The sequence below is a fragment of the Oxyura jamaicensis genome, chromosome 1 (assembly GCF_011077185.1).
Source record: "Oxyura jamaicensis isolate SHBP4307 breed ruddy duck chromosome 1, BPBGC_Ojam_1.0, whole genome shotgun sequence".
In the NCBI taxonomy this organism is placed as follows: Eukaryota; Metazoa; Chordata; class Aves; order Anseriformes; family Anatidae; genus Oxyura; species Oxyura jamaicensis.
The window spans coordinates 32,393,674-32,418,510 of NC_048893.1; the positions used below are offsets into that span (position 1 = coordinate 32,393,674).

Genomic DNA, 24,837 nt, shown 5'->3' on the forward strand with positions numbered 1-24,837 from the left:
TGAGGTAAGGGAAGCATCTCTGCTTCCTCCACACTTTGTAAAACTGGTGTGAGCACTTAGTTCCAGCTCTGGGCACAGTGGGAAATGAGACATCTTAACAGGGGCCTGAATTTGGGCTTCAGCCTGAAGACTAGCTGCAATTTCACACAAACTGAAGTATACGATCTCATTTCTACCAAATGGGGGGTCTCTCCCCTTAGACAAGGCTGCATCCCTTGCCCAAGGAAAAGGTAATTTCCCTTTTTTCACCCTCAAGTAGGGAGAAGTCAGACAAACTTAGAGATCTGGCCAGCCACGGGGACGCATGAAGACCAAGCCAAGCCAAAGGTAGAAGTCTGCGGCTGGAAAGGCGGCTGGTGTTCTTCCTTTCGCTCTGTGGTTTTAGGTGAATTTGAGGTGAAGCTGTCAAATTGCACTGCAAAAGGTGACAGATGCCTGTGCTCATCTCTGCAAGGAAGGAGGAAAAGAAATACAGCTTCTCCTCTTTCTTCCTCCACTCTGCAGCCCACGCTCCTGTGCATTAAGGTATGGCTCTGAGCGATTATAGGTAGAGAACTGGGAGCAAATGGTATGTCCAAAGGGGTCAGCCTACTGGAGCAGATTAGTGCACCTCTGCTCCCAGGAGCACAGCTTCAAGACATTTCCCTGGGTTTGGGGACCAGGCAGAGGCTTGCCGAGGGTCACCTGGTTCACAAATCCTCCCACTGCGTGTCCTGCAGAGGGGCCTGGCACCACAGGCTCTTCCCTCCCTTTCTTCAGCCAAGCCAGCTGTCTCGCGGCTAGGACTCCAGCCAAGGGCTCTTCATTTAAGTGGTCACTACAACCCAAGAACTATTAAAATAAGCAGTCAGAGGCAAAAAGTTAACATTTTCCAGACCCGCTAAGGCTTTGACAGAGACACTTCAGCAGATCCAGCCTGGAATGCGTAAGACATCACTGTCCTCAGATAGCCTCCTCATCCATCTGCTGCAAGTTTCTGCGTCAGTAGCAGAGAAGGTATAGCAGGGGTTTATCTAGTCCAGGCACTAGTTTAGCATCTGAGCTGAAACCCAGCTACAGCAGCCCTTAAAGCTAAACGGTCTGCCTTTACACCAAAACAGCCTGGCAGGGACAGCCTTCAGGGAGTGGTCAGAAGCAAGTGCTGGCCTTGACAAACGCTGTCATCTTAAGCAACCCCATCTGTGGTGACTGTATGCCTGGCTTCAAGTCCCTCTAAAGCTGTATTAGAAATGTTCTGTTGATGCTCCACAGCCATGTATCGATGTTTTGCTGTATATATTGCACTGAGCCTAATACAGCTGGCTTTGCAGAGCTGCATGCCCTGAGGTCAGTGAAAGCACTTGCATAAGAGTTGAGAACACATCCTGTTTAAGGGATTAAAATTATATATATTCATTGCTTTGAAAGAATGAGTACCGCCCAAGGCATTAGTTTAGATCACAATTTTAATGTTTAAAAACTATAGAGGTAACAGAGATTATAGAACTTAATACATTTTTTTTTCTTTATTTACACACAGAAACTGAAAAACTGCATCTTTTATTCGAATATGAACAGCACAAAATATGGTGATGTTAGCAGGAGCAAAATATTACCATTCACTCACTTGAACAATCTATTAGAGATGAGCTCATATCAAGTGTACATCATTCAAACAGTATTGTTTATACTGGATCTGGGTAAGCCTTAACATATCTTGGGATGCTAAAAACAGCTTTCTGTAAACACGTTAAAGTTCAAGTCTTGTGGAAAAATACCTTTACAGATTATATTTTGTTGGCTGTAACACTGAAAACAAAACGTACACTTGTACTAATTTGAAAAGCTCCATAGAAGTGACTGCATATAAATTTTTCCTCAAATTTGTGCTCATGGTTAAAGCAAATGTTATTTCAAGTTTCATTTTCATCCAAGACCATAAATTAAACAAGAAAAACATACAATTATGTTTAGATGCATTTCTCAACCTCCATTTTTAATCAGTCCTGAAAAAAAGCACTTCTGCGCTTTACCAGTGAGAGACCCTATGCAAAACTATTGACAGCACTTGCCTGCAGCGCTGAGGCTGCGCTCCCACGGAGGCACTCTCAGGGCTTACACACCTGTCCCCTTCCATCGAACCCACCCTGGACATGCAGCCATCCCATGACCAAAATGTTGGTGTCCGCCTGATCACACAAGGGATGTACAAGCTGTCCCTGGGCAGGGGATGCTCTCCCAGCACAGGAGATGCTAGTGTTGTGGGCACACAATAGCTGCATGCCTGGGTCTGTCTTGAAGGAGCAGCCACAGGGCTCTGCAGCAAGGGAACTGCAGGGAGCAGGCTACAAACAGAACAAATCGCTCTGGTTGTCACTCACCCCTGGCACGTGATACTTTTTTTTTTTTTCTGATCTACATTTCTGCTGGCTGAAAAGGGAGTGCACAAGTCCTGGTCTGACTTCCATCTGTACTAGTTACCTTCTGTGGAATGATATACAGGCCTGAAACCCAGCGTGGCATAATGCTGGGGCAGGCTGCTGGCTGCAGCTTGCTCCACTTTCTGCATAAGTCCATTTCAGCATGTTGCTGCCACCTGGCCTCGGCTGAGGAACAGGTACCTGGTACCAAGCGGGCACTTTATGCAGGGAGATATCGTACCCAGTAGTAAGACTGGATAACTTGCTATGGAGAAAACAGGGAGACCTGAGCTGGAATTATTCCTAGCAATTTCATTGGGTCACTTTTTTTCTCCCTCTTTCTCTCTCTCTCTTTCTTTCTTTCTTTCTCCTTCCTTCCTTCCTTTTTCTTTTTCTTGTTATTACATTAGCAATGTAATTATAATTTCAAGTTTGGGATTCAAATTGTGAACTCTTGGGAGAAAGGAAAGGATATACATTTTGCTAAGTCTGAAGCTAAAGTATTTGTATATCTATTAAAATTATTCTTAATATGCAGAGCCTATCTCAACACTTCTATATAATAGGGCATAAACAACTGCAAAAATATACAGCATCCTATTTATTTACAATATATATATATACATAAAAATGAAATTTCCTACAATACAACACAACTGCATAGATTTGTCTTCAGAAACATAGGCATGTGTACAATCTGTGAATTCTAGACCTTTCCAGCCCTGTACTTTTTATTAATTATCTTTTTTTTTTTTTTCACAGTTTGTTACAGAAATCCTTACATTAGATACAAATAAAACATTCTTTGTGTTATAGGAAATAAGGATTTTCCTGATGCCAGGTGCTCTGGGGAACTGTTTAAGCGAGCACCCTGGCACCAAGCGATAAAGCCATCTTGTGGAACCGCTGATGGACCTGACTACATTCGGCTGTGCCTCCCTCATAAAGGCACCAGGGTGGGACGGTAGGACTGGAGGTGGGACAACACCACATGGAAAGTTTTGTTTTGACCAAGATGCTCTTTAGCCTTAATGTAAGGCTCAAGCAAAGAAACATGTAAATTTAACGATGAGCTAGAGATACCATTAATTGTTACTGTTAATACTCAATATCAGAGAGAGCTGTGGTGCTTGTGCATTGTAAGGCAGATGTACAGACAAAACCCATCTATCACCCAACCTGCATTTGCAGATATGACCTGTTCCAAGGGGAGCACAAGCTGTGGATCTCTGTGAGGCTCAGGACAGCAGCCCTCTGGAAGGGGTGGGTGTCCCTGCCCTCACAGGATGGGGCTGGCCTTTCCCCCGCAGCCCCACACAGGGGATGGGCACTGCTTGGGTCTGTGTCAGCCCTAGGAAAGGTCTGTGCTGGTGCACAGATTTGGCATTAGCCCTCTGATCAGGAGCAAGCATCACCCAGAGAGATCACAGCTCCCAACACACAGCTCCCAGGTAACAATCCACTGTGTTTTACTTACTAGGCATGCTTGCTGCTGGCCAGAGAAGGGCAGCTGTATTCTGCAACCATAAGGGTTGTTTAAGCTCAAGGCTATTTTCTTTGCAATGTGCTGTGGACTAGGAGAGGCAGCAAGGCTGTCTTTTCAGTGTAAGATTAGCTCCTGCAATCTTAACAGGAGCCCCTGCTTCTATTTAGTCTTTCCTTGTCCTTCGCCACTCAGTTGTTGCTATTATGCAAAAAATAAGTTTAAATTACTTTGTTGCAGTTATTAGGAGCATTTTTTCATCTAGTCTATGAAATTTGCAGTGCTCACGATAGTGATAAACTCTCTATGAAAAGAAAGCATGCTACCACCTACTAAGTAGATACGGTACTCTGGATCCTATTAATTAACAACAGAGAAACTCCTACAGCATTTCACTGTGCTCTTAAAATCCTAGCTAAAATGTGGGACTCGTACATTGTTGGCTACAAGTTCACTATTCCAAATGAACTGAATAACAGCAGTACATTTTACAGATAACCTCATACAAATATTGTCATCCATCACTGATGTTGACAGTTACAGCAGGGTCTATTGCATTCTGTTAAGAATGTATAAACCTGATGAGAAAACAAAAAGCACGTTATTTCACGTTCATTACCACAGACATCAATAAACACATGATTCCTTTCCATAAATATCTATAAATATGATGCCAGTAAATCAGCCTAAGCAAAATTCCCTCTTTTTTTTTTCTTTTTTTTTTTTTTACAGACCCAGAAAAAAGCCTATTTAAAGACTCAATAGAGATACCTGAAATGGTATCTGTCTTTCAGTATCTAAGATATGCTTTGATGGTCCAGTACCTTGGGTAATTTCATTCTGTGCACACCCAGCTCATCCTTCTCCCTATTCATCCAGTAAAACTCCAGTACACATATAAACTGGGAAAAAGAAGAAGGCAGAAGAGCAAAGAGGAGGGAGAAGGGTTGTGATGGAGGACACTAAGGAAGATGCAAAGAGCAATCAGCCACCCAACAGCCCTTCAGGTCCAGGGTAGCTGGGTGTCAAAAGTCAATGGTCAGTATTTGAAACACGAGACTACGTAATATGGATAGGGGGCAGATGTCATAGTTGTGACCTTTCTGGGACCCCATGCAGCAGATCAGACCTCTAGCTCCTACCTGGGTATTTGAAAATCCCTCCCAGGATCTCCTCTTTTACAACCCCCCAGTGCACAGAGAGTCACCGCTCAAAAATCAGTAGTAGGAGGATAAAGGGGGAAGGAAAGCAGAAGAGCCCTGGAGTATTTTGAGGATAACACTGTACAGCATTCTCAGGTCTGAGTTAGTTTTTTCTGGGATGAGATCCAGAGAGATTATATCCTGACATGTGATCCCAGCAAACTGATCATAGACTGGTTTGGGTTAGAAGGGACCTTAAAGACCACTTAGTTCCAACCCCTTCCACCAGACCGGGATGCTCAAAGCCCCATCCAGCCTGACCTCAAACACTTCCAGAGAGGGGGCATCCACAGCTTCTCTGGGCAACCTGTTCCGGCGCCTTACCACTCTCACCATGAAAAACTTCTTCCTCACACCCATTCTAAATCTACCCTCTTCCAGTTTAAAAGTGTTGCCCCTTGCCTTGTCTCTACAGGCCTTGGTAAGAAGTCTTTCTGATTCAGAGAGCAGCTAGATGCCAGGCTCCTGCTTTAACTACCAGGGAAGAGTTGTGTGCTTGTGAAAGGGAAACCCCAAACCACGTCCTGAGCTGGGAGGATGCCCGGAATGAGCTGAGAGGAGACAGCAAGCACAGGTTATTCTCTCTGCGGTTTCACTAACCCCTGGTCTTGTAGGCTACAGTATGGACTTCTGTGAATGAGGGCCCACCTAAGGCAGTATTGATCACATAAAGGGGAGTTGTGGGAGAACTGGTGACCTGTGCTGTCACAGGCACGGGCATTTGAGGCCACTTGCTGAAAAGCACAAACAGCTGATCCTCAGCCTGCCTGATCCCATCTAGCTCAGCTGTTTGTGTTTTAAACCCTGGGCTGCACGGGAGGAAGGATGTCATGCTGGAGAGCTTGCTGGGAGCCTGTATCGCTGGGAATGAAAGTGTGGCAGGTCAGGACAGGTAGAAGGAGCCCCACTCTGTAGGCCAGTATGCCTTTGTTAGAAGGGAGGGGACTTGTTCTTGCTGCCAGGCTGCTCTGAGGACCTCTCTGCATGTTGGTTCCTAAATTCCAAGTAAGGCCCCAAACTAACCTCTCTGTATGTCACCCTTAGAAACCAACTCCCAAGGTCCTGAGAAGTGCTCTGCAGTCTCAACTCCCAAGTTCAAGCCATGTAGGATAAGGCAGTGGCAACTGAGGCAATTCAATAGCTCACAGAAATCCCAGGATCCTGAATTCTCCACCCCCGACCTCAAAAAGAACAAGCTGCAATGATAGATTACCCACAGGCAGTGCTGCTAATGACAGACTCCTTCCACAGCTACAATGGGAGTTGGAAATGAACCAGCCACAGGGAACAAGAGGGTCACTGCATACTGACAGGTACATCTCAAACACACAGAGGGCATTACGTAGCCCTTGCATGTGATCTAGGGCTCCCCTTAGCCATAGTTTTTTTCAGAGGGAGCCTGATTCATCTCAAGAGCAAAACTGAAGACACTTTTTAGCTCACATTTATGCTTCTGGCAGTGCACTAATAGATGTCTGCTGAGGATGGTCAACAATCACCTGCTTAGCATTTGAATCTCTACAAGCAGTTCTCTACACCAGCTATAAGGCATTAGGCAAATGCTTGTTTTGTGGACAACAGATGCAAGTTACAGTGTTTCTGCTAGTAGTAATTTAATGTATTTTCTGTAATTGCTATGGAGAATTGATGTGAAATGTAAATAAAACATTTCATATATATAAAATGTTTATGTTTGTTGAAATAAACGTTACAGATTTCAATTTCCATTAGATATCCAGTAGTTTAGTAGGGTGAGTCAGATCCTACTCCCGCTGCTGTCAGAAACCCTGCTGACTTCAGTGGGAGGAGGATGAGACACAAGAGAGGAGCCAGTCTCTACAAGGCCGTAGGTGTGTACAGATGAATCCAAGAATGCAAAAGGCATGAGGTATGATTAAACATGTAGGTTTTGATAAAACTGGAGCTTGCCATTTCTTTCTGAGAAGAACAGGGCATTAGCAAACAGTTTAATGCTGAAGAAAATGCAGATTTCCTACGGATATCTCTGAGCGTCTGCTTCTGGTCAGGTTCAAGTACTCATTGCTGGCTGTCAAGTCTACTGGTGGCCAGGTTCAAACTGAAATGTAGCAGGGAAATGGTGGCTGGTGGTGATTGTCCCTCTCCTACTCCCTGCACCCCTTTGCAAAAACACACACACACAGAGGTCTGCTCCCCAAAGCAACTAAAGAGCCGAGACTAGGGCTGGCTCCTCCACCACAACGCTACAGAGAGAAGCACCAGATTTAGGACCTAGGTTTACACAATGCTCATTTACACTCATGGTGCTTTTTCTGTCTGTACCAAGAATGCGACACTTGGTGAGGCAAATGGTGCACAAAACAGCAACAGAACAAACAAACAAACAAACCGAATGCATACAATTCGAGAGCAGAGTTTTGGTTAAAAGGCAAAGGGAAAGGGTGTGAACTGATGACATCTGGGACAATCACTCCAGCTGGGATTGATAACAACAAATGCTGCTGCTTTAAAGGAGCAGAGCTTATGGTTCAAGGGCTAAGAATAATAACGGAACAATACAGTTCATGGGTGGAAGAGGAAAAACAAACTAATTGTGATGAGTTCCTATGAGCAACGCTCTATATAGTCTCTCAACAATTAACACAGACTTAACGCTGATCTGATAACTCAGTATCATGGGACAGAGTGATATGCCTGTTGGAAAAATGGGTCTGTTTTCTGCAAGAAAATACACCCATAACAGTATTTTCAGTACTGGAAAATCATTATTTGGATTTGATTTGAGTAAACTCACAAAAGGTGGAATAGATAACAGAACGGATGGTTGCGATTTTGGTGTGTAGCAAACAGGGATGTCTCCTTTTCAGAAGGTCAGCTTCAGTGGCCTTCGGCACTGCCGCCTGACTGTACCCAGTCATAGATTACCAAAGGGATGCTCACTAGGGAAAACATTATCCCCAGTGCCAAGAAAAGAGAAGCCTGGAAGAAAAAGAAGAGAAAATTAATGAACTAAAAGAAAAGACAATTAATTCAAGTGTGTTCACTTTCCTTCTTAAGGAGATTTACAAGGTGATGTATCAAAGCTATGGGCTAAAATGAGATAGCACTTCTGGGGAAGACAAGACTCATAGATAACTAACAGATTAGTGTCATTAATAATTACTTGCTGAACACCAAAACCACTTTTTTTTTTTCTTTTTTTTCCCCATTTCAATTCATTTATTAAATGCTGATCAGCCCTGAAAAGGATTAAATGAGTCCATCTTTAGGACCTATCAGTTCTGCTCTTCTCAAAGCCTGAAGACAGTGTGCTGTATGCCTTCTGAACTGGCACACTGAAACGCAGAAAGCTCGCTGGGCTGAAAGGGCTGCCAAAGGCAGCTGCAGGGGCACCCGAGCCCTGGCCAAAGCCATGGCTGCTTGCAGAGCTGCTGCTCCCCTGGAAGTGTCCCCAGCTCCAAAGAGAAGGGTCGTGGAGCACAGGGGACCCTTGCCTCAGGAGACACACAGGGCAAGTGAAAAAGAGAAAGTGAGGCTGCCAGCTGATGGAAGCAAGAGGGAAAAGTCAGAAGCAGCTCACACAAATGTTGAGATTAGGTAGGTTTTCCATCTAGCCCATTTTAAGAAATGACAAGACAAACACATTGCATTGACCAGAAAAGAACGCATACCCAAATCCTCTGAGTCAGTTTTGCTCCATCCTGATGCGTAATTTTTAAATACAATGATGAAGGAAGAATGAAAATCAACATATTGGCAGAAGTGACACCTGCAAAATTCGAATGAATGAGTTTTGTTAGTTGCCAATACCATAATTATTATGCTGCTGATTAGCAACAGTTTTGTATTAGCAGTACAAAGCCAGGACACTGTACCTACGACTCCAAAAATATCCTTCATGGTTGGGATAAAAATGACTAACAGGTTGATGATAACCAAAAGGACAAAAGTAACCACAACGTGACGGCATAAGTCAAATTTTGTTTTTCTTGCCAGCTCAAATAATGATGAACGTACCTGTAGGAAGAGAGAGTTTGCTATCAGAAATAGTCTATCAGACAGTTCAAAGCTCCCCGTGGTTATTTTAACTGGTTCTTCATGTGACAACAGGCTCTACATGGATCTGACAGAAATTGTGGGGACTCTGACATAATGCCCTTTGAAACAATCCTTGCAATTCATTTGATATTTCACAACAGTATGTTTCCATACATACAAAGTAGACTACTCCTCTCTTTCTACCATGCCTTGGGGAAGAGAAGGCCCTTGTGGATTCAATTTAAAACTGAATTAAGACCAAAAGTGAATCATTTATTTCCTGCAGGGAGAAGTTTTCCAGAAATTAGTGAGAATCTGGTGTGGCAAAAGACTGATCCAAGCTCAAGTTCTTTTTTGTAGCTGCAGCATTACTGACTTGGAAACGACCAAACTTTCTTTTTTAAAAATCCAACGTATACAGACATTACCTACTTCCAAACCGCGTGGAGACTTTTACTTACAGTAAAAAACAGCACTGGCACTGTGAGTATAACCGCAACAATCACAGCCAAGCGCACCGTCAGGATGAGGATGTCATCTTTGCTCTGGTACTTGTGAAGCAGATCTGACTGCACATTGTCTATGGGAATGACAATAAGGTAAGTGTTCCGGCAAGTAGGCAATTAATTCACAAAAAATCATTGTTTAACAACAGCCTTCTTGAACAACAAGTGATTTATCTGTAAACAAAAGAGTATGGAATGAAACATCCTTGAGTTAAAACAGCATTTTGAACCAAGTCCTAATGATCCCATTATTCCAGATTAATCCTTTGGAGGCCTGATCTAGGAATGCATCCTAATTCAAGACAGCACATGCCTAAGTCTAAGGTAATTTTCACTGTAGGAAAGACAACAGTGAGACACACACGAAAGCTTGCTTACATACTTATATATATATACAAATAAGTAAAGTGAAATAGGCTACTTCTAATCGGTTCTGTGGGCTTGTTTTAAAGTTTCAAATGATATAAAAATAACCACATGCACCGCAACGGCTGAGTTTAATATAAATTACAAGGTTGAGCTAAATTGGTCCAAACAGCAAATAAACTCCCAGCACAAAGCAGTGCCTCTGTTCTCAAACAAGAACAAAGCCCAGCTCTCAGCGGGACATTTTGACATTTGCACTCAAACCCCGGGCAGCTCCTCTCTCCTCGGAGGGCTGCCCTTCTGTTTTTTTTCTTCTCTTGAACCTGCCGCCCCTCCTCGGCAGTGCCCACAGCTCGGCCCCACACCGGCCCTATGCTCCCGGCATGGCCAAGAGAGATTGCCGGGGATGCCTAGCAGGGAGGCACTGGCCATGCTTTAATAAACCATCCTGCAAAAATGCTTCCTTTGCACTCTGATTTAATAGTGGTAACGGATGGGAAAAGCATGTTGCCGGGGGACCTACGTGCTTGCTTTGTGCCTTTTGAATATCTAGGAACAGCAACCCAGGGAGGCGGCTGTGAAATGCGCCACAGAAACACGCTCGCTACCCTCTGTTTTAGAACAGCTCGAGTTTTCTTTCTGTCTGCTAATCTTAGAAAGCTGACAGAAAAAAATAATAGCTCGTAAACCGAAGTCCTTAAGAGGAACTCGGTAGGCACGTGTAGATCAAAACTGTGGTAAAACCTCCTCTTCCTGAGAGTGAAACGCCTACACTCCCCCCAGGGCGTCCTTCTGGGGCGAGACCATCTCTCAGCGCCTGAATTCCCACCAGGAGAAAGAAAACACTCTCCCACCTCCCTGCAGGTTAGGAGTGGGGTTTTCAAGCCGGGCACATGCACAGCTTCTGCGACACAGAGCTTACTCTGCTCCTGCGAGCACAGACTGCAACTTCTGTACCGCTCACGGACTGCAGCCAGGTAGGAAGTGAAAGGCAAGGCTTACAGTTGAAGGTCTGTTTCCTTTCAGCTAGATACACCACAGAGCCCAACCACAGTGACCTTTTAGGGGAAGAAAAACACCTCTTTTCTGTAATTCTGCAATGTAAATATAGTCATAACTGCAACACTTTCGAGAACACAGCAAACAGACAAGCACTATTGGCGTAAAAAAGAAATGGCCAAAATAAAAACCCTGGTCTTACCCAGGCAGGGAAGAGGTTAGAAAACCAAGTGCACATATAAAAGGCAAAATCTTGTCAGTCCCAAGGGTAAGGAGGATTGGAGCGGAGAGGTTTTGTATTCCCTTGGTTCCTTTTTGTGCTGCCTCTCATGGCACTGATCCTGCGATCGTCAGTGCTTGCATGAGCCCCAGCGGAGCTGCGCAGAGGCACGTGGCGTCCATGTGCAGGGATGCCTGCTCCGGGAGGAAAATTCCTCTACTGCTCCCTCCCAAGGGGGACAGGAGGATGCAGCCTGTATCTCCTCCACGGGCTCCGTGGGGCGTGGGAGGTTCCCAGAGAGGATCCTATGGGTATCTGCCTCCTCACATCCCTGGGGCGACCGCACCAGAGTTTTCTCCCTGCCAAAGCGAAGGGGTTCGTGCTGATTCACTCCCACTGCCCCCCCCCACGGGGCTACTGATCTAATGCATGCCTGTGAAAATGTTCTAGCTAGCAGCAGTCAGATGAGCACAGTTGCTGCTGCTCTCACTTGCAGCAGATACCCCCTCACCTCCATCAGTTTTCTGGGGAAAATTAGAACTGATGACTTCAAATTACTTCAGTGCATGCAGGCTCAAGGCCTTATGAGCAGAACGAGAGCCTGAGAAAGCAAATAACAAGACAGGTACACCTTTGAGAAAAAAAAAAAAAAAAAAAAAGCCAATTTTCATATTTACTATTTTCTTTCCCTTGCAATGGGTGGCTTACAATGGATGGTGTCACAAATGGGGAGATTGTAATAAAAAGGTCACTTGGAATACACAGTGGAGAAGACTGAAGACCTTTTGGTGACCCTGAGGTAAAAGGTAAATGTCAGTTTTGGCATCTGTCTCATAACCCTTTAGTGGTCTATGAGAAAACACACTACATATCAACATTTCCATTATGCAGGGAAATGGGAGTGGCTTCCTGGGCCACATTCATATTTTATTCTATTTACTTAAAAATTGTACATATTCCTTTAGGACAGCAATACAACATAATTTGTTTGTTTCTTTAAGTGAATCAATATTCATGAAAAGAGACACAGTGCTAGTACCAGACACTGAAATAACCATCCTTCAGCTGCAGAGCTGGGACATGCCTCTGAGCTTCCCCACCTCTGCTGCCAATTTATTTAACCAACACCTGAAGGAGTGAACCCTAGGGACACAGGAAAAACATGTGGTCCTTTGTCTCTCAGTGATGAAAGTACCAATAAGAAAGTGAAAAAGTTGTGAAGGATCATTTGATACCCATTTCCTAGGACCTGCTCTCAAACCTGTCACATTTTATACAGATGTGCACAACCAGTCACACATCACTCATTACCAAGGCACGCAAAATTCAGGTAGGGTCTCTGGAATGAAAATCTGGGTAGGGCCCAGCTAATCCCCAGTTCTGCTAAACAAATCTCTTCCTCATATTTTGAATATGTCTTTCGTAAATACTGCTTTCACTTGTGCTCATCATCCACAGGGGAAAGACAGGAAAGGATTTGTACCTTCACTATGAAAACACTAAGGAAAATTATTTGAAAAAGTATTTTAATATAAGTGAATGGACTTTTCTTTCCAGCTGGGATTCATTACTGATTTCACATGTATTCCCTTTCTGCTTTGATCAGTAAAGTCTGCATACTTACCATAGAAAGTCAAATAGCCAAATATGGCAGTCATAAAGTACATCACAAACATGGCAAAAAATGAGATATTTGAAACCAACTGCATTTTTTTCTGTGAACGGCTGGGAAAAGAAGAAGAGAACAAATAAAATGGTTGGACTGTGTTTCTGAATAGCTGTTTAAACATGTATTAAGCATTTGCATAAACATATCAATTCTGCAGAGACTCATGAATGCATTTTCATTTAAAACAGGAATTAATTGACAGCTGCATAAGGAAAAGAAAGGCGGGACAATGGACCTTGGAGTTTAAGTAAAGACATGCTGTGACCACCCTGTGGCTCTGCTCCCCAGACATACTCTTGTAACCAGAGGGAAGGGCGAAGCTGAGTGGGCAGGGAGAGCCCTTAAACACTTCAGTAATTAAATTAAAAGGCCAAAATATAAGGACAGTAGAAGTGTACAAAGAAAAAGGAAAAACAACATTCTGAATGTTTGCAGAAAAAAAAAACACATTTGTATCCTCCATGGGTAGGAAATAATGGATGTATACAGACCACTGTAGCAAAATAGATTAAGTGTAAACATTTCATTTTTAGATATTTGCTTTGAAATATATAAAGTATAGCATATAAAAATAGATTGGCTTTTAAATCCTCACAGGGACACCTTCAACAGGCCCCTGAGCACCTGCTGAAGCCACGTGAAGCTCAAAGCACCCAGCTTTGAGGGCACCCTGAGGGACTGACTGTTCCTGACCCCTTGCTCTGGTGCCTCCCCCGCCTGCCCAGGCCCAGGCCCCACGCCAGGCCCCAGCAAGGCCGCAGCAGGGCTGAGCCCCAGCTCCCCGCAGCCCTGCCCGAGGCTGCGCCAAGCCAGCCATCCCGGCGACGACGTCGCAGCACGGGTGAGGCTGAAAGCGATTTTTGTTTCTGGTATTGCACCAGATTTTTAGTTGCGCTGGAACAAATGCCGTGGGCTGAACACACGTCTCCCTCCTATGCAAAATAACGGTCGGCACAACTTGGCTCTCCCCAGGCTGCTGTGTACTTCCAGAGAAAACTCCCAAAGTATTGCATTATCCTCAGCTTCCCTCCACCCCAATGGCACATCTGGGAGGCCAGATTTCCTAGCTGACAGCCACACTCACTGGCTTGTTTGGTTTTATTAAAGCACATCTCCTCCAAATGGCACGAATGACTCAGAGCACCTCTGCACTAACATTTTCCATGCCAAACAGTGCAAAACAATTAACTAAAAAAAAAAAAAAAAGAAAAGAGAAAGGCTTACTCTTTAAGTTCGCTGTAAATTGGAAGGACTGATGGGTGGCACACGAACGCGAAAGCGATGGTGGGCAAAGCATACACAGTCTGTTCAGAGAGAGTTTCAGACAAAAAGTTAAGAAGAATAAGTATTTTACCCAGAGTCATAAAGAAATGGTCTGTGTTCAGCTACCTCAGCTCCCAACTCTCTGGACTCTTCAACTGTATGTTGAAAGCCCTATTCAGAGAAGGCAGGAGACCTGTCAACTGGCACGTATTTAACAAAACATGGAGAGCAGCGCTCTTTCAATGGGAGGACAACATCTTGGCGCTGGTCATGCAAGCACAGCCCTGACTTTGTCCTCAACGTGCAGTGGTGGATGCCACGCGGCTATGGGTTTTGCTTCCTGGGATGGGTCTCCCTGCCCAGCTACTGCCACCGACACTAGCACACCGCCACGTGTAAGGGGGACGGACGTATGGTGGGTCACCGCTACGCTACCCTGCCTCGGTATGGAGAGGGATGAGCACCCGTGGTGCTAAGGCTGAAGTCCTGAAGATGAAGCCCATATCCAGACTGTAAGAAAAGAGAAGAGGAATGCAGAACTTACAAATAAATGGATATTTCAAGGTACCAGACTGAGCCCCTTCATTTCCCAGGCCAACAAAAGGGCTAGGAGGAGTGTGGAGGGAGCATGCTTTTCCTTGGGGAAAGAGAGAGACCGTTACGTCACTATGAAGCGCAGAGGGCCTCTGAGGGGAACCTCACCCCCTGCTCAACCAAAAATCTGAGCGGGTTTCAGTGGTCACCATTTGGCCAAACTTTATGAATGATCTCAGAGCTTAAGCACTTCCATTCTCCCCAGGAAACCGGCACGAGCTGAGATCACATGAAAAACAGGTCCTCCTGTGAGAATAAAATTAGTTGATTCCTATGGGCAGCTCTCCCTGGTGCTCTGAGGTTTCCTTGTGCTGGCCACAGGACAACCATTGCCACAGAAGCAGTCCTGGAGCTGCCCAGTGGGGTACATCCCCATCCTGTGAGATTCAGAAAGCACACTATTTGCTCTCTGGTGGTACTTCCATAGCCAGACCTGTGCTGCCTTCTCTCACTCACTCCCAGCACAACGCTGATGTAGTCTCCACTCTTGGGGATACCCAGAACTTGGTCCTGGTCAACCTGCTCTAGGTGCCCCTGAGTTAGCAGGGGGTTGGACCCAATGGCCTACAGAGGTCCCTTCCAGCCCAGTCTGTGATCCTGTGAAACTGGACCTCCTCTCACATACATAAGTTGCTAAATTGATTGCCAAACTCTTGGCCCTGAGAGCAAATCTCTAAAGCTCAGGTCCAGCGTGCCTAATTCAGATGGACTGATCCTTCTGACGGGTATCTACTGACTCTGAGGTAAACACTGACACTTACTTCAGGAGAGTAAGATTGCCTTTTGTCTCTATCTATCTAAAATGTACCTACTCCCAAGTCGCTAACGCACACCAAGTTGACTACTTCTTGGTCAGTCTCACTGGGTCTGGGCTGATCGCTGCCCCCAGCTGAAGAAAAGTGCTCAAATTAGTACACATTGACTTCTTGGACTGAAGCTGCTAGGATGAATTTTTTTAAAAAAGCCTAATTTTTGCAGGCATATACTATATATACGCATTCTCTATGAACACAATGGTGACAATCTGAGGACCCTGCCCTACTGGATAAGGTGCCATGCAAGGATCACTGCAAACCGGCACAGCTGGAAGAAGCAATCCTCCTGCTCCCACAGCTACAGCCAGTTGCTCTTTCGCACTCTCTTGGCACAACTTTTTGTGCAGCTGTGTGGCGATCGAGGAAAGCATCCAGCTGAAAGGCAATCAAATTTTTGCTGGATTAGCTTTCGACTGTGTCCTTTTCCTGATCCAGTTCACCATATAGCTATAAAAACACATACCCTATCACAAAGAAGTGGTTTGTGCACAGAAGGACAGACAGATTACTTCTGGACCTTGGATGCAGGCTTGCAGTGTCTGCTGAACCACAGCCTAAGAACTCAGTCCCAGCACAGACAGTAAGAAGCAGCAGAAAGGAAAACTCTCCTAAAGAAAGCATTTGTTGTCCGGTGGCATCTTGGGCTCACAGCCTTAGCACAAATACTACCAAGGCAGCTCAGCCTATCTCGAATTCCTGGGGAACGGAGCAGCAGAGCAAGACTGCAAGGAGCTACAGGTGTTTATGGCACCTCCATAAAACCGGGCAAGGACTCCCATTGTGCATTCACCATCAGAGCACATGTGGAAGCATGGAGGGGCAGGCCCTACATGGTGCTGAGCTGATTAAGGACATGGAGTGTAGGTGCATGTATTATGTGAATCAAAAATAAGTATCATAAAAAGAAACATACCTTGGAATTAAAGATAACATACTTTGGCTTACACATATGCTCATGTGCTGAGCTATTTGATAGGATAGGTGATGTTGCATTTAGCTCCAATTCGTAACAGGGAATTTGAAACTTCTTGTAAATAACCTAGGACAAAAAAGCAGAAAACAGCTGTTAAGAATAATACTAAAAAGCAAATTCTAATTGAATTAAGAAATTCTGAATATGCTATCAAGTGACTAATCCAATGAAGAGACCAAGCTTAACTTACCACTATGAGGAAAAATACCATGCAGCTTAATGAAAATCCACTGGTATAGCCAAGATACCCTAAAATAAATTAAAAAGAAATCTTACACAAGGTTATTTTATTAGCTGTATCTTGCTTTTTAATTCTCTACTTAATGAAGAATTTAAATGCATTATGCATTTAATATGTATTACAAGCTTCTGGGCAGGACAAAAGCATTCCTGGTTGGTGTGGGAGCCTTCCACATTGCAAGCCTCCGGCTTTCAGACAGACCAGGGCTTTGATCTAACTAGTGTGACACACACCTTCCTTCCCAAAGGTAATCGTTACAGTAGTAACTAATTTTACTTTTGAAGGGGGCTGTGGTAATTGAAACAAACTTGAAAATGTGAAATTGCAATCAGAACATGACCCAGATTTCCTACTATGCAGAGAAATGTGAGCTTACTATGGGTTAGTTTCTCAAAAGGAAGATCCCAAGAGGAATGCAGTGCCAGAACTTGCTACATGGTTTTAAAACACACATAGTGCACCATCTGGCATCTCTGTGGACTCAAACACATTTGGAAATGTGGTTCTCTATACACACCTTACCTACAAAGCCAACACCTCCAATTAACCCAACCACTGAAAATTTCAATGCTGATAGAAAAATAAGCAATTTTTTATAATCTTACAGTTTGTTTGTGAATATATTTTTACAGGCCACACATACAGTAGAGTCAGTTACCTTATGAAATAAACACCCTCTTAACCATATTTTTAAAAATCAATTTCCCCAATTATATGGATGAGGCAGGTTTATACAAAGTTCAACCGCTGCACCAATTTAGGCCTTCTTTTTTCAAGATGCTCAAAACACAGTTTCTTCCCGGACCAGAGGGAGGCTGCTAAGATTACAATGAGAGTTTTTTTTTTTTTTTTTTTTTAAACTATATTTGAGTTGCCAATGTGTCTGTCAGAGGCACAATGTCTGGGTTCCTGAATTCTATACCCACAATGGCATTTACATCTTACCTAAGTTCTTAAGGAGACATAAAGGGAGGATGATACCAAACGTCACTGTGACAACAAGAATCCGCCCATCCACGTACCATGCCCTGTATAAAACATTAAAAAAGTATCGTGAGAACACCTTAAACCCTCTCTGGTTTTCCTCACACTCAGTCATTCTCTTTCCTGCAGTTACAGAAGCATCTTCCGTATCCTTACACTATGGAATGAGAGATGGGGGCCACATCTGAACTTTGTAGAGCACCAGTGTCATTTAGCATCCAGCTCTTAAAACACGGCACTGCTCTGACTCAGATGCAGCATTATTGGTGTTCTGTTTGATGTACTTTCACTGCTTTGTTTAGTATGAAAGCCTGAGGAAAGGGATCTCTACCTTCTCGTGCTCTACAATACATTATGTAACACTATGTAAAGGATATTTATTACTATAAAGAAATACCATCCTTCTATTAAAGAAGCTGGTAAATGTCAAGGAGTGACAACTGGCAGAAATCTAAGTATATATATTCTGTCTATGTCATATATTAGTATAGGGGCAAAAAAGTCCTGTAAGATGCTAAAAATGCAGGTAAAAATGTAAAATCTTAAACTTGCATTGTTCCCAATATCTCAAGTGTTGCCTTACACTGTAAAAGACAAAGCTTGTAATTCTGCTCAAAAATCTGGAGTGCAAAGAGAGTAAGTACTGATAACTTCACCTTTAATTTCCTATCCATCCTCTTGTCCTTCGCAAAGTTTTCTTGTGTTTTATTAATCCACTGAGATATCCCTGTGATCTACTGTTGACAAGCCTAAAGAGTATCCAGTACTTAAGGGTTTTTATAAACATATGCTCAAGATTACCTACACAATGTTAACTTCTGTAATCTAATCACAAAAATGAATTCAACTTACGAAAAAGTTTCTTCTTTTCCCATTAGAAACTTTATGGCAGAAGGCAGCTCATTTTTGACTATGAAGAGATAGCTCAGCATTGCTGGTGGAACAAGAAAATCACTTTAGAAAACAGATGAGATATTTTGTAGAATAAGTACATAGAAGCATCACAAACATTTTCCCACATGAACTTCTAATGATAGAGGACCCAGAACTGTAACTGACTGTAAAATACCAATCATTCAGTAATATAGCATCTATAGCAAAGGGCTGCACGCAAAATGATATTGAGACCTATATGGAGGAGCATGAGGACCCAAACATTGCTAAGAGAATGGTTAACCTTTATTTAGATCTTTATTAAGATCTTCCTGTGGTTCCTTTGTTTGTTTTGTTTTGTTTTTAAATATCCCTGATCTGCTTTACCTCCAACATTCTGAAGAGATGTAGATCCAAAGACAATCATTTTCCCTGGGGTGCCAAAGACCTGCTCACCAAGCTTTTCATATACCATGCAGCCTGTGTTAAAAGAAATGAGGAGAGAGGTAAAGAATTCAGCAGCAAAAGCTGTTGAGTCAAACCACTTGTGATGCCTTTCCCACTAACCTTTCCTCTGCACAACTATATCTTTCCATTGCAACTAAACAGAAAGCTCTCTTGTAATTGCTAGGGCTGAAATTTATGGAGTAATATTTTCTTGGTATCTATAAATGCTGTCTTTGGCTACCAATCATTTATGAGACTGAGGCTTTTAATGAGGCTTTTACACCCCCTTAGTAAGTCCATCTATACCCCTAGTGGCATTCTAAGTTCTGGTATCCCCATGCTGGCATACTAACTTTGATGTCTCAGTGAGAGAAAGGTTGAAAGCCAAATTCAGTACAGCAGGGACCACAAAACAGTACTGGCAGCCTGGCCACAACAGACACCAGACTGCAACTCTGTAATTCTGCTTGGGTTGACTAAATGATACAAATGAAGGCAGCCACTGGTTTACAGGATGATTTACAGTTTTTAATGATAATGCCTTAACTTGCAAATTCTCAAATGTGGTATGTTTTTGGTAAAAGCAGGGAACAGTGTAAATTATAACTAAAACTTCATTTTAAGTATTTGTCAAGCTTGAGAAACTCCTCTATTAATTGGATTGTGTTTCTGTTAAATGCTTTTTCTCCTTGGCTGTGATTCAGGCTGAGAAAAAAAGGCTGGATATTGCGAAGATGGTGAGAATCACAAGAACAGAAAGAGAAATACTGCAGATGTTACACTGAACAGATTATTTTAAAAATGGATCTCATTGTTTGTTTTTCTCTACATTTCCTTATAGTTGGCATGTCTTGTTTAAAGCTTGTATAAACAATAACTTTGAGCTTAGCTGTAATCCAGTGATCTGGATCACAGGATGTATCTGTGATCCAGCAGCACAGAAACCAGGGCTTAGATTTTGGGAACTAAGAGGGTACAAATGTGTCAACAATTAGGCCTCCACACCTCGTTTAAATTAGTACTTGCTGCCTTTGCACACACTATAATAATAACTCATGTGCATCCAAATTACTTATTAAAATACGAGTGTTCTTATGCACAGATAATTTTAAAAATATGTCTTCAGAGGTTGCTACTCGAAGAGACTCTTGACTTAGAGCAGAAAGTCTCTTTAACACTGTAGAAAAGTTCTAATTTCTGTGTCTAGAAATGTACTTTGCTTAGAGTTACACTACTGTCTGTGGAGGAACTGTTTCTTTTTGTTTTCTTCTAGGAAAACTCATGAATTTCACACTAGCTGTTAACAACAAGCTGTATTTCCAAGTAAGCTGGCTTACCTGCATAGGCAGAGATTCATTATATTTCATTTGCAATTGATTTTGTAATGCAAAGAAACTATTTGAGCTGTTCCTTCTAGCTCGCTAGAAACGTTTCCTTGCAACAGAATCCACCCGTTGGCTTGATTTTTTTCTCTTTACAATGATGGTCAGATGTCATTCCCCTTTGCCATGACATACATTATTTTTAATTCTGGGCTTCTGACCCACAATCTGTGTCAGCAAAGTGATAGAAACTCTGTCTTTTACAAAGTACCTGGCTTTATTCTGAGCACTTTTTACCTCTTATTCCTTACAAGTCCACTGAAATGGTACAGTAACATCTTATATTACCTGTTTCCTTTGAACACACCAACAGGAGATATATTGAATAAATAGACAGCAACGTCACGGAAACCAAAAGCAGCCTACAAAAGAATGAAAGATAAAGCTTACTGTAAAAGCAGAGCTCTAACATTGCAATATTTTACACGTTGGGTCATATTCCCATTGATGCCAAGGTATTTTTTATAATCTTCTGAGAATGCAAAAAGCCCTATAAACAGAAGTGATTAACATGCTGTTTGCAGTTCCACCAGACTAGAGAGGAGCTATAAAGCCTTGTATGCAGAAGAATTCAACCAAGTAAAACTTAGAAAAAATGCAGCCTGTTACTGAGTTATATGCTTCCTTAAGCAAGAAGGAAGATGTCTCATCATACAGGAATTGGGATTTAATCAGAGCAGGGATGAGCCAAGTATATTCCTCAGCACCCAGTCTAAAGCATTTTTTTCTGGAAGCTGAGTAAAAATTTCAGAAGGAAGTCCTCTATTTAAAGCCTTCCATGCCAGATGCAAGCATCTCTTCCCAAGACACGTGTCACATGCCACCAGAGGGTTGCCTCAATGGCTTTCTATGTGCCTCCCAGGGCCAAAGGAGTGGGAAGAGGAGGGAGGTTAATACCACCCAGAGATGTCTTGCTCCATCCAGCCCTCCACAGGCAAAAAGGACCTGAATGTGAACTCAACTCGATGAATAATGTGGTCTCTAGCTTCAGTTCTGTCCGTGTCCTCGCAATGAGTGATCCCAAGGGTTGGGTTGGGGCCTCTGGGCTTTAGACGTTAGGCGTGGAGACAGCTGAGCCTGCACCTATCCCCGAACCACTCACAGCCTGTCTTCTCCTGGGAGAAAAGGCAGAAAGCAAAGGCTTACGCTTCATCCAGGAAGGGACAGGTGTTCCCTCACTGATGTCACTCCCCGTTCTGCCATGATCCATAATTTGACTTTGCACACAGAAGAATTGCAGGAAGCAATGACTGAACTGTTTGTGTAGGGAACTTGCTGGCACAAATGATAATTAGTCAGTGCCGGGGGCTAAGTGCATAAAAACACATTTGTTCATTGCTCTATGTCTTTAAGCCAAGCACTATGTGTGCCTTCCCCTCTGACACTGACACACAAAGACCTGATGATGTTTTCATGATGTGTGTGAAGAGCATTCAGACAATCTGTTGGCAATTCCTCTCTTTATTATGACAACTACCCTTGGGACACCGAGGAAAACAAGCCTAAAATTTAACAGAAAACATGCTGCTGCCACAGATAGGCAGCAACACATCTTTTTCATAGGAACACGTAGAAGGATCAGGATCAGAAGCCTCCCTCCCCTTTTTTACCATTTTGGACTAGAAACTCTTTAGTGCCAAATACTGACCCACTAGCTTCTTAGGGCCAGAGGAGCAGGGGGGTGGTAGAAGGAGCTGCTCTTTTGTGGAGAGTGATGGTTGACAATAATACCACACTTCTTGTACAGCCCAAAGGGTGTTTCTCCTTGGGGAGGTGAGGGGAAAGGAGCTTGCGCTGGCTGAGGTCACTCTGCTCCATTTTTTAAGGACTTGCTAAGCCCTGCTGCTGCCCACGTCCCCTCCAGACCCGCTACGCCCCTGTCTGCATGGAGGCATGGTGCTCGCAGCCTCGGCAGCCAGGCTGAGTCACTCCCAGCCCCAAGTGGCCCTGGCTGCACAAGCCAGCACCAAGTCTATTTTAATACTAAAAGCTCCCGTTCTGCAGGCACTGAGCTCATGGAGTCTTCGCAGCAGTAAAAATAACACTCCCGAGCAGCCAGGTATTTGTCTGATCTGTTGTCCTTAGCTCCCCGTAGGACCCGCACGGAGACTCTTGGCCTTCTTGTTAGCACTGCATGAGGAACTTGTTTGTGTTAGGACTGCGGTGTGGACACGGACACTTGCGCCAGAACCGCCCCTTGGAAAGGAAAGGAAATGTCCCTGCCACTTGCCTCGCGCAAATTCAAAACAGAAGCGGCGTGGCTCGTGCTGTCGTCTCAATACTTATTATTTTGCCTACTTTTAAAGCAGTGCTGGCAGCTCTGCAAGCAATCAGCACATGCAAAGCTCACCTCCCCCAGCAAATCCAGAATAAACAGTTTAGGGCAGGGGACTGATACAGTGCTAGGAAGAACAAACTGTTCCTGCGACACTGCTGCTGTTTGCTGCCACATTACCAAGCTGGCTCAAACACCTACTGTCCCCAGCCCTCCGTGGAGTCCAGGCTGCAGGGCCTGGGGGGCTCGTGCAGTCCCCTGCCTTCCGCATGGAGCAGCTCTGAACCCCACAAGGCACGGGATGCAGAGGACCGTGGCAGAGCAGGGCCATGCCGCCATAGGCCACCCAGCCTGCTGACAACTTCCAGCTGACCTCAGCAGAGGCAGCTGCAGAGTGAAACTTCAGCTGTCACCTCGTACTGTACCTCATCCAACAAGCTCTGTGTCTCAGAAGGGTTTCTCAGACCCCATGCACTGTGGAGCTAAGTATGGGCTGGAGGCACCTCACACCTGGGTGGCCCACGTGTCTCTGCAGTGCGATCCATTGCTCTGCGGCGGGTGCAACCACAGGCAGGGTGAGCTACCTACAAGTGCTCCTGCTATTCCTAGCTGGCCTGGCCCTTCTCTATCTCCTCAAGCCTTTTGTGCCATCCTTCTGCAGCAAGAAGGCTTTCTGCCTCCCCCCCCCTTTTTTTTCACACAAGAAAGGACGTTCTTCTTTAGTCTAGGTTGTGGTTATTAAAAATACTAGGATTAAGTTCCTCAGAGACCCTCAGCTGTTTTGCCTAGAAAGTATGACACTTTACTATGGCAATCAGTTATGCAAATATTATGTGACAGTACATACCCATCATCATATTTATTTTGTACGTCTTACACCAAGAAAATAGGATCTGAACTGATCCGGGTGCACTGGGTGCACATTTCCCACTGAAGTAGCATAAAAATTGTGAGAGTGGAAATCAGGTTGGGTCTGCTTTGTTAGAGCTGAAAACGCTCCTTTAGTTCTTCCTCCTCTGCTTTCTATTTTTCAGAGATGGTACGAGCCAGTACTGGCAGACAGATGACCTGGACAAAGCAAACTAGAAACTTTCCAGATTTCTGCTGTTCAAGAGCAATGAATGTAAGTGCTTTCTCATGTGCAAAAAGAAATCAAATTCATGCTAGGACTTTATCTTTTATCACTTGTAAAGCACAAATGGTTCTAAGATCTGCCTAGGACAGAGACAGCAGAACCATACATTTGTGGGAAAAGTGCACTGACTGAGAGTGCAAGCAGAAATATAAAAGTAATGGTCTAGCTTTAACCACGAGTCTGTTGCATGGTGAAAGGACAATTTAAAGCAGTTCAATTTTCAGGCATAACTACAGACAGCACATTAGGATGCTGTATCTCCAGGCTTCAAAGGCAAAATCTCTGCTTGCCCCGTTTGAAAGGTCCTGCTAGCTTCCTTACCTTTCATCTCAGCAGGCTGATCTATCTCCAAGCCAACAGATCTAAAGGCATTATAAAACTAACAAAAACAATTACCCTCACTTAAACCCACACGGTCTAATTTTGTAGAGAATAATGCTGTTATTTACTATATAAAACCTCTACCCAACTATCAGCTTTGGTGGTTTTTGTACAGCTAGGTGGTACGCAGCTATACACTCACTACTTGGACCAAGACTAGCCTAGTTTCCACCACAAGTTGTTTGAAGTTTTGCTAGTGTTCACACCACTTATCTGATCTACTTCACTTATAAGAAACTGCCTTTTTATATCCTTTAGAGCAAATGCATTTCACTTAAACTCTCATGAAAAACTGTTTGCTGAGAGAGAGAGAGAGAAGAGGATGAGATTACTAAAGCAACTGAGGGTGAAATTGAAGGTGCTCTATAATCTCCTCTTGTAGAGTAGATGTAAAAAGTGACTGTTCTTTAGCTGAGACACTGGTCTCCCAGAAGAGGTAACAAGGCTGAGCAGAGGTGACTTTTTTGGTTACAGCAGTTTTTGCATATCCCAGTCTGTGCCCTCTGAGGTGTGCTTATCAGAGAGCATGGGTGGAGAATCATAAACAGGTTACTATCACATGCTGTTCATGCTGTTTTTTTTTTTTTTTTTTTTTTTTTTAATGAAATAAACT

General features: G+C 43.7%; 1 protein-coding gene across 2 annotated transcripts in view; it reads right to left on the reverse strand.

Moving 5' to 3' along the window:
• Window positions 1-1,427: 1,427 nt before the first annotated feature.
• SLC38A1 (solute carrier family 38 member 1) overlaps window positions 1,428-24,837 on the reverse strand; it is a 40,073-nt gene continuing 16,663 nt past the window's right edge. The window contains exons 5-17 of one of the 2 annotated variants that reach the window (XR_004752287.1): window positions 20,722-20,795; window positions 18,992-19,084; window positions 18,584-18,665; window positions 17,693-17,775; window positions 16,697-16,755; window positions 16,447-16,572; window positions 14,086-14,165; window positions 12,817-12,917; window positions 9,563-9,681; window positions 8,939-9,080; window positions 8,735-8,832; window positions 7,858-8,042; window positions 1,428-4,460 (exon numbers count right to left, since the gene is read on the reverse strand). Coding sequence is in view for 1 of the 2 variants with exons in the window: in XM_035331488.1 (XP_035187379.1) it covers window positions 7,941-8,042; window positions 8,735-8,832; window positions 8,939-9,080; window positions 9,563-9,681; window positions 12,817-12,917; window positions 14,086-14,165; window positions 16,447-16,572; window positions 16,697-16,755; window positions 17,693-17,775; window positions 18,584-18,665; window positions 18,992-19,084; window positions 20,722-20,795 (1,159 nt within the window). In the remaining variant the exon portion in view is untranslated. Of the gene's footprint in view, window positions 8,043-8,734; window positions 8,833-8,938; window positions 9,081-9,562; window positions 9,682-12,816; window positions 12,918-14,085; window positions 14,166-16,446; window positions 16,573-16,696; window positions 16,756-17,692; window positions 17,776-18,583; window positions 18,666-18,991; window positions 19,085-20,721; window positions 20,796-24,837 lie in introns of both variants that reach the window. The other variant, XM_035331488.1, reaches the window with a different exon arrangement.